The 13,339-nt window shown below is 45.5% G+C and overlaps 1 protein-coding gene across 2 annotated transcripts in view; it reads left to right on the forward strand.

Moving 5' to 3' along the window:
- Positions 1-1,399: 1,399 nt before the first annotated feature.
- The window catches only part of FBXO31 (F-box protein 31), a 166,672-nt gene continuing 154,732 nt past the window's right edge, over positions 1,400-13,339 (forward strand). Inside the window, exon 1 of one of the 2 annotated variants that reach the window (XM_086946544.1) lies at positions 1,400-1,740. In XM_086946544.1, coding sequence (XP_086802670.1) covers positions 1,476-1,740 — 265 coding nt within the window. In that variant the 5' untranslated portion in view covers positions 1,400-1,475. The remainder of the gene's footprint in view (positions 1,741-13,339) is intronic. The other variant, XM_086946545.1, reaches the window with a different exon arrangement.

The raw sequence follows: 13,339 nt of genomic DNA on the forward strand, positions 1-13,339 counted from the left end.
TAGGCAGGAACACACCCAAAAAGTTCACACTAGTAGTTTAAACTCACTATTTCTAATCATGCATCTTTACTGCTGTTCATCTGTAAAGCTGTAATCATACATATTTTTTGTATTTTGCTGCTTTCACGCCGAGACTATATTATACATAGGGGCCCATACGTGCTCTTGAACATACATTGCGCCACCTGGCAGCTCTGCGACACGAGCTCAGAGGATACTGCCACTACAGTAGCTCGGAGTGTAGTCTGTAAACAGAAAGGTGGGAATAAAGCAAGTGTCAATTGCAGAATAATTGTAAAATTCAGTGATGGTGTTCTCCTGCTGGTCCATCCAACTGTCCCTACACAATGGAACATGAGCAATGCCCGTAAGGTCTTAGGCTTCAGCCGATCACATGGCATCTGAAGACACTACACTCTTATTTCTAACCAAATTATAAGATAAAATACCAAGATTGAGGGGGCCCAGCCCTCGCAGGTGGCCATGACATCTTCAAGAAGATGAAGAAGTTTACCCGGAAGCACTTGTGGAGCGTGGCTCCTTTCACTAAGCTCACTCTTGGCACTAAGGGGACCTGAAATAAAAGTGGTGATTTAACTCATATGTCTGGGTAGACTGTACATAGCTTTCTTTGAGCTTTTCCTGTTGGAGGCCAAGGTCAGTGCCTGGGTGACTGAGCAGGGTGGATTGGAAAGAGAAGCTCGCCGCCTGCTGTGAGACTAGGGCCGCTCCCCCTCAGGCACCATGCCACAGTGGGGTGCAAGGTTAGGTGGGTTTGAACTTCAAGTAGCCGGTCTGGACTGTACCTGTCTTTGGAGCAAGCCTCGACCCTTGACCTCCATACAAAGCTTCAGCAGAGGAGCCTCATGCTCTAGGATGGATCTTGCAGGAGGCAGGTTGGGGCAGGAGCCAACACTGAAGTGGAGTGGAGGCAACAGGTAGGGCGGAAGACGTGGGTGGAAAACGCTTAAAAGTGGGCAGTGGTGTCTAGTGTCCATGTAATGGCTCGTCCGTAGGGTACAATAGGTCTCACATTTGCGAGAGATTAAGCTAATGGCAATGTAAATGACAATGCCATTTATTTATCTGTTTTCAAAACCAACACATAAATTCAAATGTTGTCATTTACAATTCCAATAGCTCTAACTATTCCAAAGGCGAAACCATTGCATTGTAAATGCTTGTTTACTTCACGACTGATTTGCCGACTCGATTGCTCGTTGTTTACTAATTACTTCATTCACTGTTCCTCCTATGTGTTTACTATTTAACGTCAGTTTTTCTGGCTCCGCCTACTTGACAGTGTGTGTGTGTGTGTGCGCGGAGGGAGGAGAGGGAGGGGTGTTAAACGTTAGGCTTTACGTCATCCGCTTTGACCTCCCTTCGCCGTGCTGAGGTTACGCGCTGACGTCCTCGTATGCCCCGCCCACTGGCCGGCTGTGCCTGTGTTGTGGCTGGCCTTACAGTGAGTGCGGATGGCGGTGTGTGCACGTCTATGCGGGGTCGGTCAGGCACGGGGCTGCCGACGACGGGAGCAGCGGGATCCGGAGGCTGAGCCCGAGGAGGAGGAAGAGGAACGGATTGAAGCCCCCCGCTCCTTGTTGCAGCTTCCGCCGGAGCTTTTGGTGCATATATTCGGGTCTCTACCCGGTACTCAGCTGCCCAGTTTGGCTAGAGTATGCAGGAAGTTCCGACAGCTCCTGAGCACTGACACCATCTGGAGAAGGCGCTGCCGGGAGGGTAAGTATAGCCTACTCTCCCAGTGAGAGCCAGGGTGGTTTAGTGCATGGAATCGGGAGGGAGGAGGGATGGGAGTGGTGCTGGACTGGGGCTGTCAACGCTCGGTAAGTGCTGGGATGGACAGCAACGGTAAAGTGATTGCTGCTGAGAGTAGAGAGACCCACAGTACCTAGGATCTAAACAAAGACAAAATCCTTCAAATCACACACTATGCGGTGTTTCAAGCTACTCATGTAGGCAAGCCCTTCAGCGCCCTTCATAGTAAGCGCTATATAAAAGCTGCAATACGATACAATACAAACACCCTAGTGTCGGGCCAAAAGTGGAGTGCTGCATGATGAAGAATAAGGAAAGGGAGGGTGGTGTGGGGTTTGCAGGCAGTTGATAAACAATGCATAGAATTGGTGGGTAGGGGTTGCAGGAATCCGCAGGGAATTTGGGAGCTGTAGGAAATAGGGCTTCCATCTGGAGTCTCGTCTTGCAGAGGTGATACTGGGATTGTAATCAAGTAGGATTGTTTATTGGAGTGATAAAGGATAATGCATGCTATTTAGAGTGCCTTCAGGCATTTTCTGCCTTTGTGTCTGTTGGTGTGCACGGGGCTGTCATTGGGGGTGTTGTTGGGCTCAAAACTACTCTCTGGTGTATTTTTGGGTTCAGGTTTGGTGTCAGGGGCTGGGTGTGGGTTTGGGAGTGTTGCTGAGGCCGCTGGCTGGAGTGAAGCTGTGGCAGAGATTTGAAGGTGCAGGCGGTGAAGGGATTATTGGTGGGATTATTGCTAGTGCAGGTGTTGCCAGTAGGAGTGTTGGCATGGGGCCATCAGCAGGACTGTAGGTGGGGAAGGGGTGCTGGCAGTAGTGTGGCTAGGGATCGCAAGTGGGAGTGTTGGCAGGTCAGGGTGTTGCCAGTGGAAGTGTTGGCAGGTCAGGGTGTTGCCAGTGGGAGTGTTAATATGACAGGGAGTCGCCAGTGGGAGTGTTGGCTGGAGGCTCGACTGGGCAGGGGTCAGCGGAACAAGTGTCAGCAGGGAATGGGTCACTAGCGGAAGTGTTTGTGGGGTGGGGTTTGCCAGCTGGAGTGTTAGCGGGGCAGGAGTTGCCATTGGCAGCATTAATGGCAAGGGCACAGGCCGTCGGCAGGGCACGGGATGCAGACGAGACAGCTTTTGAACAGAGTTACCTGAAGGGCATATTCAAGCACAACCATGTTGTAGGCAGATGTGCTGACATATTTTCTTTCAGCCAAGGTGCCGTGAGAGGTAGGTTAATGAGATAACAGTTATGTTTGAGATTGGGTCCAATAGACTTGGGCAAAAGTATCATCAGGCTAATTACAACCCTTCTCTTAAAGAGGTGGTATGGTAGGGTTGAGGAATGGGACCAGTTAGGCATGCATACTGCAGGGGTGTGGAATTTAATAAAATATCTACTTGTCCACGGGACAGATTGCTTCATAAAACTTCTTGTCCTGTGATAAAATCCACTTGTCCATTGGTGTCATGTAGAGCAGCAACATACAATGAGATTGCTGCCATAATTTAAGAGCTCTGATAATAGCTTCTCTGATTATGCCAGGTTTATATTAAGGTTTGAGTTCTGGCAATTCTCTTGTTTTGCCACCTTTCCACAGATCTATATAATGGGGCTGGAAGAAGTGGTAGGGAATAATTTCCCATGATTGACATGTCCTTTTGAGTCTGCGCAAACCTACTAACTTGCATGTTTTATGGGTTTTCATCAGCTTGTCTCCAATATTTTCCCATATAGAGAAAGTTGTAAATTTACTCCTGAGAAGGGCTGAGGTAAAATTTCTTCCAGGGTTGGGGGAAAAAAGTGGTAGGTGGGAAAGTGAACTTGTTACAGTGCAACATATTTTCGCATGAGGAAATCTACACATAATTATTTGCCAGTGCCAAAATTTGTATTTGTATTTGTATTTGTGGGTATTTATTAAGCGCAGCCTTTCGCTCCGGAGGGAGCATCTTGGCGCTAAGCGAGCATGTATGAGATTAGATGATAAAGGATCTAGATGGCTGCCATCACATAGGTATCGGATTGCTGATAGACCCAAGTCTTCAGTTGTTTCCTGAAAAGACTCTCAGTCTCAATCAGTCTGAGGTTTACGGGCAGGTTGTTCCACGCCCTTGCTGCAAGGACTGTGAAAGTTTTTCCACCCCTGGTTTTGTATTTATACCTTGGGATCTTGGTGAGGTTGGTCCCTGAGAATCTCAGACAGCGTGCGGGGTCATAGTGGATAAAACGGTTGGCGAGGTATTTAGGACCTATGTTTTTCAGGGCTTTAAAAACTGTTAGTAAGAGTTTGAAAAGGATTCTCTTATGCAGAGGCAACCAGTGGAGACAATTTAATGCTGCTGAGGCTGAAGATTTCCTGGGTAGTTTTAACACTAATCTTGCAGCAGCGTGCTGTACACTTTGCAACTTCTTCAGAGTGGACTTTTTCACTCCGGCCATCAACCCATTGCAGTAATCGAGTCGGGAGAGTATTAATGCAACCACGACCGATTTCCTAGAAGCAATGGGGAGGAAGTCAAACATTTTTTTTTTAGATTTGATGAGTCCGAAACAGCAACCGGCCGTAATCCTGACGTGATCGTCAAAGGAGAGGGTTGCATCAAATTGCACACCCAGGTTGCGAGCAGAAGTCACTGCACTAGGCGGGGCCTCTGAATCTTTGGGCCACCAATCCTTAGGGCAAAAGAGTAAATCTTTCCCTAATGGTATGATTTCAGTTTTCCCGCTGTTGCACTTCAAGTGGTTTATATTCAACCACTGAAATACCTCTGTGAGACAATTCTGAAACCGCAGCTCTGTATCTGTGCAGTTTTTGTCGATAGAGACGACGAGTTGGGTGTCGTCAGCATATGACGTGACAAGGATCCCATGAGACTCTATCACAGCCAGGAGGGGTGCCATATAGATATTGAAAAGTAATGGGCTTAATATGGACCCCTGCGGTACTCCCGATGTAATGTTTGTTTTGCGCTGGATAGGTGGGGACCCAACGACACAGATTGGGACCTATTGGTCAGGAAAGATTTTACCCATGCCAAAGCTGTGTCTGTCACGCCAATCTCACGCATCCTATCAATCAGGATGACATGGGAGATTGTATCGAACGCTGCTGTGAGATCAAGCAGGATGAGGACGGCTTTCCTTCCCTCATCCTGCAGGAACTTGATGGAATCGGAGAGTTCTATCAGGGCCGTTTTGGTAGAGTGGCTGGGGCGAAAGCCAGATTGCTGTGGGTGCAGAATGTTATGGTTCTCTACAAATGCTTTTAGCTCCCAGTACACTATCTGTTCCGTGATCTTTCCTAGAACAGGCAGGAGTGAGATGGGGTGCATGTTCGTCAGATCCGTAGGGGATTTATTCTGCTTTTTCATCAGGGGTTTCACGATGGCCTTTTTCCATTCGTTAGGCACTACCCCTGAGTCTAAGGAAGCATTTATGATAGCGTTGATGTTAGGATTGAGTACCTCAATTAAATGATGTAGTATGCGTGGGGGACAGGAGTCAGTTGGAGCTCCTGATTTGCAGGCCAGAATCGACTTGCGGGTCTGTTGGAGGGAGACAGGTTGGAAACCGCAAAGGGAGTGATGGTGATCGCCTACCTGTTTCTGGGGTCCAAGAGTGGGAATGGTCAGGGGGGGGGGGGGGGCGGGAAATCCTTTTGAATGATTGCAATTTTTTCCCTGAAGAAATCTGCAATTTGGTTGCACAGAGTTTCAGAGGGGGGATTTCGGGCTGAAGAGCTTTGGGGTGGGTGAAGGATTTCACAATAGAGAAAACCGTTTTTTGCTTCTGATGGGCGTCGTTGATAGCTTTTGTGTAATACTCCTTTTTGGCGGACTTTATGCTTGAGAAATGGAGTTAACAAATATTTTCTAGGAGTACATTTTCCTGACCTACTTCTAGAAATTCTTGTGAATTCAAGAAAGTCGTATATCAGCACTACTGCAAGAACTAATACCATAGGTGCACTATTGTGACTTTCCTTAAGAATTGGGCTCATATTTAGGTCTGGCGTTGTTTTTTAGTTAAAATGTAATCTCTCTATCTACTGGCTGTCTTCACTGTGAGTGATAGCATTCTGCTCTTTCACAAGTAGCATGTTGGCACGCTAAGTAGTTTTGTTCCGTGACAGGAACTACATTGGCAATGTTTGTTTTTTTTAGAGCAAAAATATTTTAGCTTTATCCAATGTTTGTTCTATTGATGAGGGCCCAGCAGCTCCCACAACTGTGTTTTACAAAACCCACGTCAAAACATGGCACACATTGACATAACGAAAAGACTGACCACCAAATTTGTTACCTATTGCTTGTTTATTTTCACTTCCCTTATAATTTTGTTTCAACTGGTTACACTGATTATTCCATTATGAAAATTTTTAGGAAATACTAGCATGCATCACCACATTTTGCTGAACGATCTTTAAAAGAAATGGTACCTAAAATGTCACAGTAGTTTAGCATGTTTTTTTCGTAGTTGAATTTTTTTTAGGACTATTTTATTTTGAAATCTAAGAATCGTCAATCTAACTTTCAAGCTTTTGCATATATTTGCATCTAATTAGAGACCATTCTGGAAGCATCATACATAGCCATATATTGCAAACGGGTGTACACATTTTTATACTGAAACCACTGTCAGTAGTGCAGGCTGAATTTACAACATTTTCTTAGAGCGCTCATCCTAATAAAAAGGCTTTGTGTTAATGAACCTTAAATAAAAGTTCGAACAGGATTTACATATGGGCACAACTATTCCCTTGACTGCGGACAATGCCCTTCCCTAATTCTTAATGTAGTAGTGTAATCTGGCAGCCAAAGGGTTTATGCTGCAGGGGTTGGGCTATTTGTCCAAAGGACAAAATAAACAAGAACACTTCTTGTCCTTTACCCCAAACAATATGTCTTTGGTGTCAAACCATAGGAATACCACACCCCTGATACTGTATATGTCAAAGGTAGAAGCTAGGGGCCAGATGTAGGTAAATCTCATTTACCGATTCATAAATACCGAATTTTACAGAATCGGTATTTATGAATCTGTAAATGAGATGTAGGTAAAAAATCGGTATTTTTTACAGAATCGGTAAGATTCGGTAAATACCGAATCGATATTTGCTATTGAATCCTATGGGCCTTGAAGCCCATAGGATTCAATAGCAAATACTGATTCGGTATTTACCGAATCGGTAAAAATACTGAATTGCTAAGGGGGACAGGGTGTCACTTTGACACCCTGTTGCACCCCTGTAACTGGCTTTTGCGCCATGTGGCACACATACATGCCCTTAGGGCATGTCTGTGTGCCACATGGCACAGGTGTACATGCACAGATGTGCATGTACACAGGAATTCGTAATTTACCATGCAATTGTATTGCATAGTAAATACCGAATTCTAAAGGCCCTGTAGCACTGTTAGAAGTGCTACCTACATCACAAAATACATTTTCGGTATTTTTACCGAATGGTAAATTTACAGAATCAGTAAATTAACCGAATCTGTAATTTTACCGATTCGGTAAAATTACCGAAAATGTACGTTTTTTTTAGCCCCTACATCTCCATAGCCCTTTACCGGTCGGAAACGGCTGAAAATCGGTATTTTCGGCCGTTTCTGACCGGTAAAGGGCTACTTACATCTGGCCCTACATGCTTTGGCAATCAAGTATCACAAAGGAAGTATGATCTAGTGGCCAACGTGTGTTGCTGGTCAGGTGGTAGATTTGGTGCATCAGTGGTCAAGGAGATTGCAGTAAACAAGTGTATAGGCTAGTCGTATACCATTAATCTTAGTTTCATGGTTCAATCAAAATTATTCTGGGTAGATTCAATACTAGGCAAATTGACTGACCTAATATATCTTTCTGCTTTTATTGTTCTTGTTACTAGTTGTCCTCTTCAACATTGTGGACTTGACTGGTTTCAGTTCACAAATCCTCATGTCAATACATGTTTTCCCCCTTATGGTGGGCAGGCCTGGGGCTTTCTCAGGTATGTATAAGTGTGTATATAGGGGGGAGTCATTGGGCCTCAACCTATCACAACAGAGCAGGACTCATTTCTTTGGGATTTGTGCACGCCTCCTGACATACTCACCGGGCACTGAAGAAGGCTCATTGCCGAAATGCATTTGCCTGTTATGTGTTACTTTCCTGAATAAAGCGGCCTCCTTGATGTTCCCCCGTTGTGGCTTCCACTTCTTTTGTGCAAAGGAGGTGTTTGGCATTTACTTCAGCGTGTTTGCCAGTGACACGCTTTTGGAAGGCCCCGCACTACAAGTTGGCTCTGGTGCTCATTGGCGTGTGCGGCTACGGCTGCTCGTTTCTTGTGTGCCGAGGTATCGGATTATCCAGAGCCCACCTTCACCGCCCGAGAAGAAAAGAAGCGATGTTGATGCCACTGTGCTTCACACTGGGCTAGATGCATTGTCGTCGTGTCCTCGCCAAACAGATTCTCGGACAGAAGGTTGGTGCGGTGTGGGGACCTGAGGGGGTGCTTTGTTCTATGGGACACATCAGGACATTGGTCGTGTCCAACTTTCCCTGACTCGCCTGCGCCATTAGGTTGTGACCTACCCCAGCATTGCCCAGCACCGGAACAATCCATTCTGGGACCTGCGGTCCATTGCCACACAGTGGTCAGCAATCAGGGTGATGTTTCCACTTGGAGGGGGAGTCATTGGGCCTCAACCTATCACAACAGAGCGGGACTCATTTCTTTGGGATTTGTGCACGCCTCCTGACATACTCACCTGGCACTGAAGAAGGCTCCTTGCCGAAATGCATTTGCCTGTTATGTGTTACTTTCCTGAATAAAACGGCCTCCTTGATGTTCCCCCGTTGTGGCTTCCACTTCTTTCGTGCAAAGGAGGTGTTTGGCATTTACTTCAGCGTGTGTGCCAGTGACACGCTTTTGGAAGTCCCCGCACTACAAGTTGGCTCTGGTGCTCATTGGCGTGGGCGGCTACGGCTGCTTGTTTCTTGTGTGCCGAGGTATCGGATTATCCAGAGCCCACCTTCACCGCCCGAGAAGAAAAGAAGCGATGTTGATGCCACTGTGCTTCACACTGGGCTAGATGCATTGTCGTCGTGTCCTCGCCAAACAGATTCTCGGACAGAAGGTTGGTGCGGTGTGGGGACCTGAGGGGGTGCTTTGTTCTATGGGACACATCAGGACATTGGTCGTGTCCAACTTTCCCTGACTCGCCTGCGCCATTAGGTTGTGACCTACCCCAGCATTGCCCAGCACCGGAACAATCCATTCTGGGACCTGCGGTCCATTGCCACACAGTGGTCAGCAATCAGGGTGATGTTTCCACTTGGAGGGGGAGTCATTGGGCCTCAACCTATCACAACAGAGCGGGACTCATTTCTTTGGGATTTGTGCACGCCTCCTGACATACTCACCTGGCACTGAAGAAGGCTCCTTGCCGAAATGCATTTGCCTGTTATGTGTTACTTTCCTGAATAAAACGGCCTCCTTGATGTTCCCCCGTTGTGGCTTCCACTTCTTTCGTGCAAAGGAGGTGTTTGGCATTTACTTCAGCGTGTGTGCCAGTGACACGCTTTTGGAAGTCCCCGCACTACAAGTTGGCTCTGGTGCTCATTGGCGTGGGCGGCTACGGCTGCTTGTTTCTTGTGTGCCGAGGTATCGGATTATCCAGAGCCCACCTTCACCGCCCGAGAAGAAAAGAAGCGATGTTGATGCCACTGTGCTTCACACTGGGCTAGATGCATTGTCGTCGTGTCCTCGCCAAACAGATTCTCGGACAGAAGGTTGGTGCTGTGTGGGGACCTGAGGGGGTGCTTTGTTGTACGGGACACATCAGGACATTGTTCGTGTCCAACTTGCCCTGACTCGCCTGCGCAATTAGGTTGTGACCTACCCCAGCATCGCCCAGCACCGGAACAATGCATTCTGGGACCTGCGGTCCATTGTCACACAGTGGTCAGCAATCAGGGTGATGTTTCCACTTGGAGGGGGAGTCATTGGGCCTCAACCTATCACAACAGAGCGGGACTCATTTCTTTGGGATTTGTGCACGCCTCCTGACATACTCACCGGGCACTGAAGAAGGCTCCTTGCCGAAATGCATTTGCCTGTTATGTGTTACTTTCCTGAATAAAGCGGCCTCCTTGATGTTCCCCCGTTGTGGCTTCCACTTCTTTTGTGCAAAGGAGGGGTTTGAGATAGAACACGGGTTCTGAGGATAGTACACCTTCTGCAGATGCAGGGTCCTCTGATTTGACATCTTTCTCAGTAGTTGAACTTAATTTTGTAAGCGAGGACCGGAGGTATTCCCTGCGCTCACGGAACAATCCTCCACAAGCAGGCAAACCAGCAGCCAAAAACGTTGGCGCAGGAAACGAGCTGCCAAAAAGAGGTGGAGGGAGGGGCAGAACGCGCTGGAATTGGAACAAATAACTCAGACACAAGACAACACAGTAATCAATTTGACTGACTTTGTATTGTCCAAAGCGGAAGAGCAACTTTTATCCTTAGGCTTGTCCTATTGTCCACCGAACAATTTCTCCTATGTCCAGGCACGGATTGATGTATTTAAATTTATTAGGAAAATCAAACTTCAAAAATATTTCCTATTACATCCTGAGAAACCTAACAAGGGCATAGGACAGACTACTCCATCAACGGATGAAACTCTTTCAGTAAGGAATCTGCAGGGGCTACAAACCCTCATTTCTTTAGCAAATGAGGACAGTCATTACTGAGCTTAAGACTTTGAATAGGACGTTACTGGGAAAAAAGAAAAAACAATGTGACTTTAACAACTTACAGTATACTAAGCTTGTTAAAAAGATCCAAGGTAACAATCAGATAGTTGTGAAAAGTGCGGACAAAGGGGGGAACACTGTTCTCTGGGCTAAAAGTGATTATGTTACAGAGGCAACCCGCCAACTTAATGACCCCCTTTGTTATTCTAAAACCACCAAATTCACTATGCTGAATAGCTATGACAAAACCAGAAAAGATATCAATGCCTGGTTAAAATGTGGTTTATTGACCAAAGAGGAATCTAAGTTTTTGAATGATCTGCACCCTATCACACCTTTGTTTTATTTGTTACCCAAAATCCACAAATGCACTACCCCAGTCCCAGGTCGTCCTATCATTTCAGCACAGGGGAGCATGAATGCGAATATTTTAAAATATGTCGACTTTTTTCTTCAGCCTCATATGATTTCCCTCCCTTCCTTTCTTAAAGATACCACTGATTTTCCGGGGAAGATTAATTGCATCACTTGGGGTCCTGATTTATGTTTCCTGGTGATGGATATTGAAGCACTTTACACCAGTATCAACCATCTCCAGGGTCTGGAAGCTGTTCAGTTTTTTCTTGATTCCCGGGAGGCAACTATGCGTGATCACAATCGGATGTTGTTAGATATGATTCGTATTTGCCTCTTTAATAACTATTTCCAGTTTGGCAAAGAATTCTATCATCAAGAACGTGGGGTGGCAATGGGTTCATGCTTCTTCCCCAGCTATTCATGCTTGCATGTGGCTGGTGGGAGGAGCATGTGCTTGGCGTCACTCACGCTCATTGGCTTCCTCACTTATTAGCCTACTGGAGATTCATAGACGATATTTTTATCGTCTGGAAAGGATCTCAAACTCTGGCAGCTGATTTTGTCAAGGAAATCAATGTGAATGACAGGAATCTTAAATTCACTGCCACTATTTCAGTCACTTCTGCTGAATTTTTGGATGTGTTGATTTACATTGACAATAACACAATACAATCTAAACTTTTCAGGAAGAGCACTGCGGGCAATTCCATCTTACATGCCCACAGTGCTCACCCCTCTCACACGATCAATAGCATACCTTTGGGGGAATTCATTAGAATTAAACGCATCTGTAGCGATCCTGTTGTAACTCAACAATGTCTAACAGAATCTAGAGATAGATTCCTTCGAAGGGGCTACAAAAGAGCGGTACTGGACAGAGCTCTCAACACAGTATCAACACGTACACGTGAGACATTGCTGACCCCCAAAACCAAACTAGACATTGATGTTACTGGTGGAACAACAGCAAGATTCATCACCACATTTTGCGCTCAAAGCTCCAGACTTAGCCAAATTATCAGATCTGAATGGCCGATTGTATTGACAGATATAATTCTAGCCCCTTTTTTGCCCAAATCTCCAGCTATCACCTTTAGGAGAGCTCCCTCTATGAAAGATTCCCTTGACCGTACACAGCCAGAAATCCAATCTAAGACCACTTGGCTCAACAAACCTGGCTTTTACAGATGCACCTCGTGCCGTGCCTGCGCGTTTGCAGTCAATGGCACCCATTACACATCTGCATTTAGTGACCGTGCCATACCAATTAGGGAACATTTAACATGTCGCAGTGATTTTGTGATCTATAAATTGACCTGCACTTGCTCATTGTCATACATTGGGAGTACTAAGTTGCAAGCACACCAACGTATTCTGCAACACATACGGGCCATAGTCAACTCGGACATGAACTACCCTGTCGCGCGCCATTTTAAATCTGTGCACGACAAGAAACTAAAAGATCTCAAATACACCCTGTTGTGCTCTGTGGCTAATCCTGGCAGGGGTGGTGATCGAGAAAGACTCCTCCGACAAAAAGAGGCTTTTTTCATTATTTTGCTCGACACTAGATCCCCCCAATGGTCTTAACGCTTTTGATGAATTACATCATTACCTATGAAACTAGTGGTTTTTCCAGATATGTCATCCTTAATGAACTTTTTGTCATTTTCAAGTGTGTGTTTCTTTTGCTATATGTCCAATGGTTTTTTTGATGCCTTTCTTCTGATTCATGAATTTTGTGAATGGGAGGAGGCGTTGTTGATTCACGATGTTCCAAAGTCCATATAATGATGATTATTTCAGATACAAATATGATGAATTTACAGCTGGTTTATATACCTATGATATCTGAATTGTTTTTGGTAACGTCCATAATATGAGTCCTCTGCTGCTAGTTCGATTCCATGTATTTAACATCTGAAACTTTTTCTGGTCTAATAATTTGTATTTTGTATATATTAAGCAATCGGTGATGTCCACCTCAATTTTAGGCCATTCTTTTACAAGGGAAACTTTAATGTGCACTTGCATATAATTCTTTCTTTTTCTTTTTTCCTTGTTTTGTGGGATGTTTATACTGTCAACTTTTTTTCAGAAGGTTCAATGTATTTACTATGAATTTCTTTCCTTCTGTTATAAATTGTTTGGCCGTTTTTGAGCACTATGCTCTAATTGTTTTCAATATTCACTATTATTGGATATTGTTTGTGGACACTTTATCACATTAACTTGTTTGCTTATTTACGTTGTTATTTTACCCTCGCGACCTGTTTCTTTTGGCGCTTGGGCTTTTATTCACAATTTAAATCACCACCTACTCCTGACGCGTCATGTGACCAAGCCCCGTTCGCGGGGCGAAACGCGTTATGGAGGGCACTTGCTCTGCACTTACTGCTTATTAAATGCACTGCTGAAACATACTTTTTGGTGCTGGCTCATCTTTCAACTGGAGTGTTTGCTTTTTGAGGTCTGCG

Source organism: Lissotriton vulgaris, chromosome 12 (genome assembly GCF_964263255.1).
Source record: "Lissotriton vulgaris chromosome 12, aLisVul1.2, whole genome shotgun sequence".
Taxonomy (NCBI): Eukaryota; Metazoa; Chordata; class Amphibia; order Caudata; family Salamandridae; genus Lissotriton; species Lissotriton vulgaris.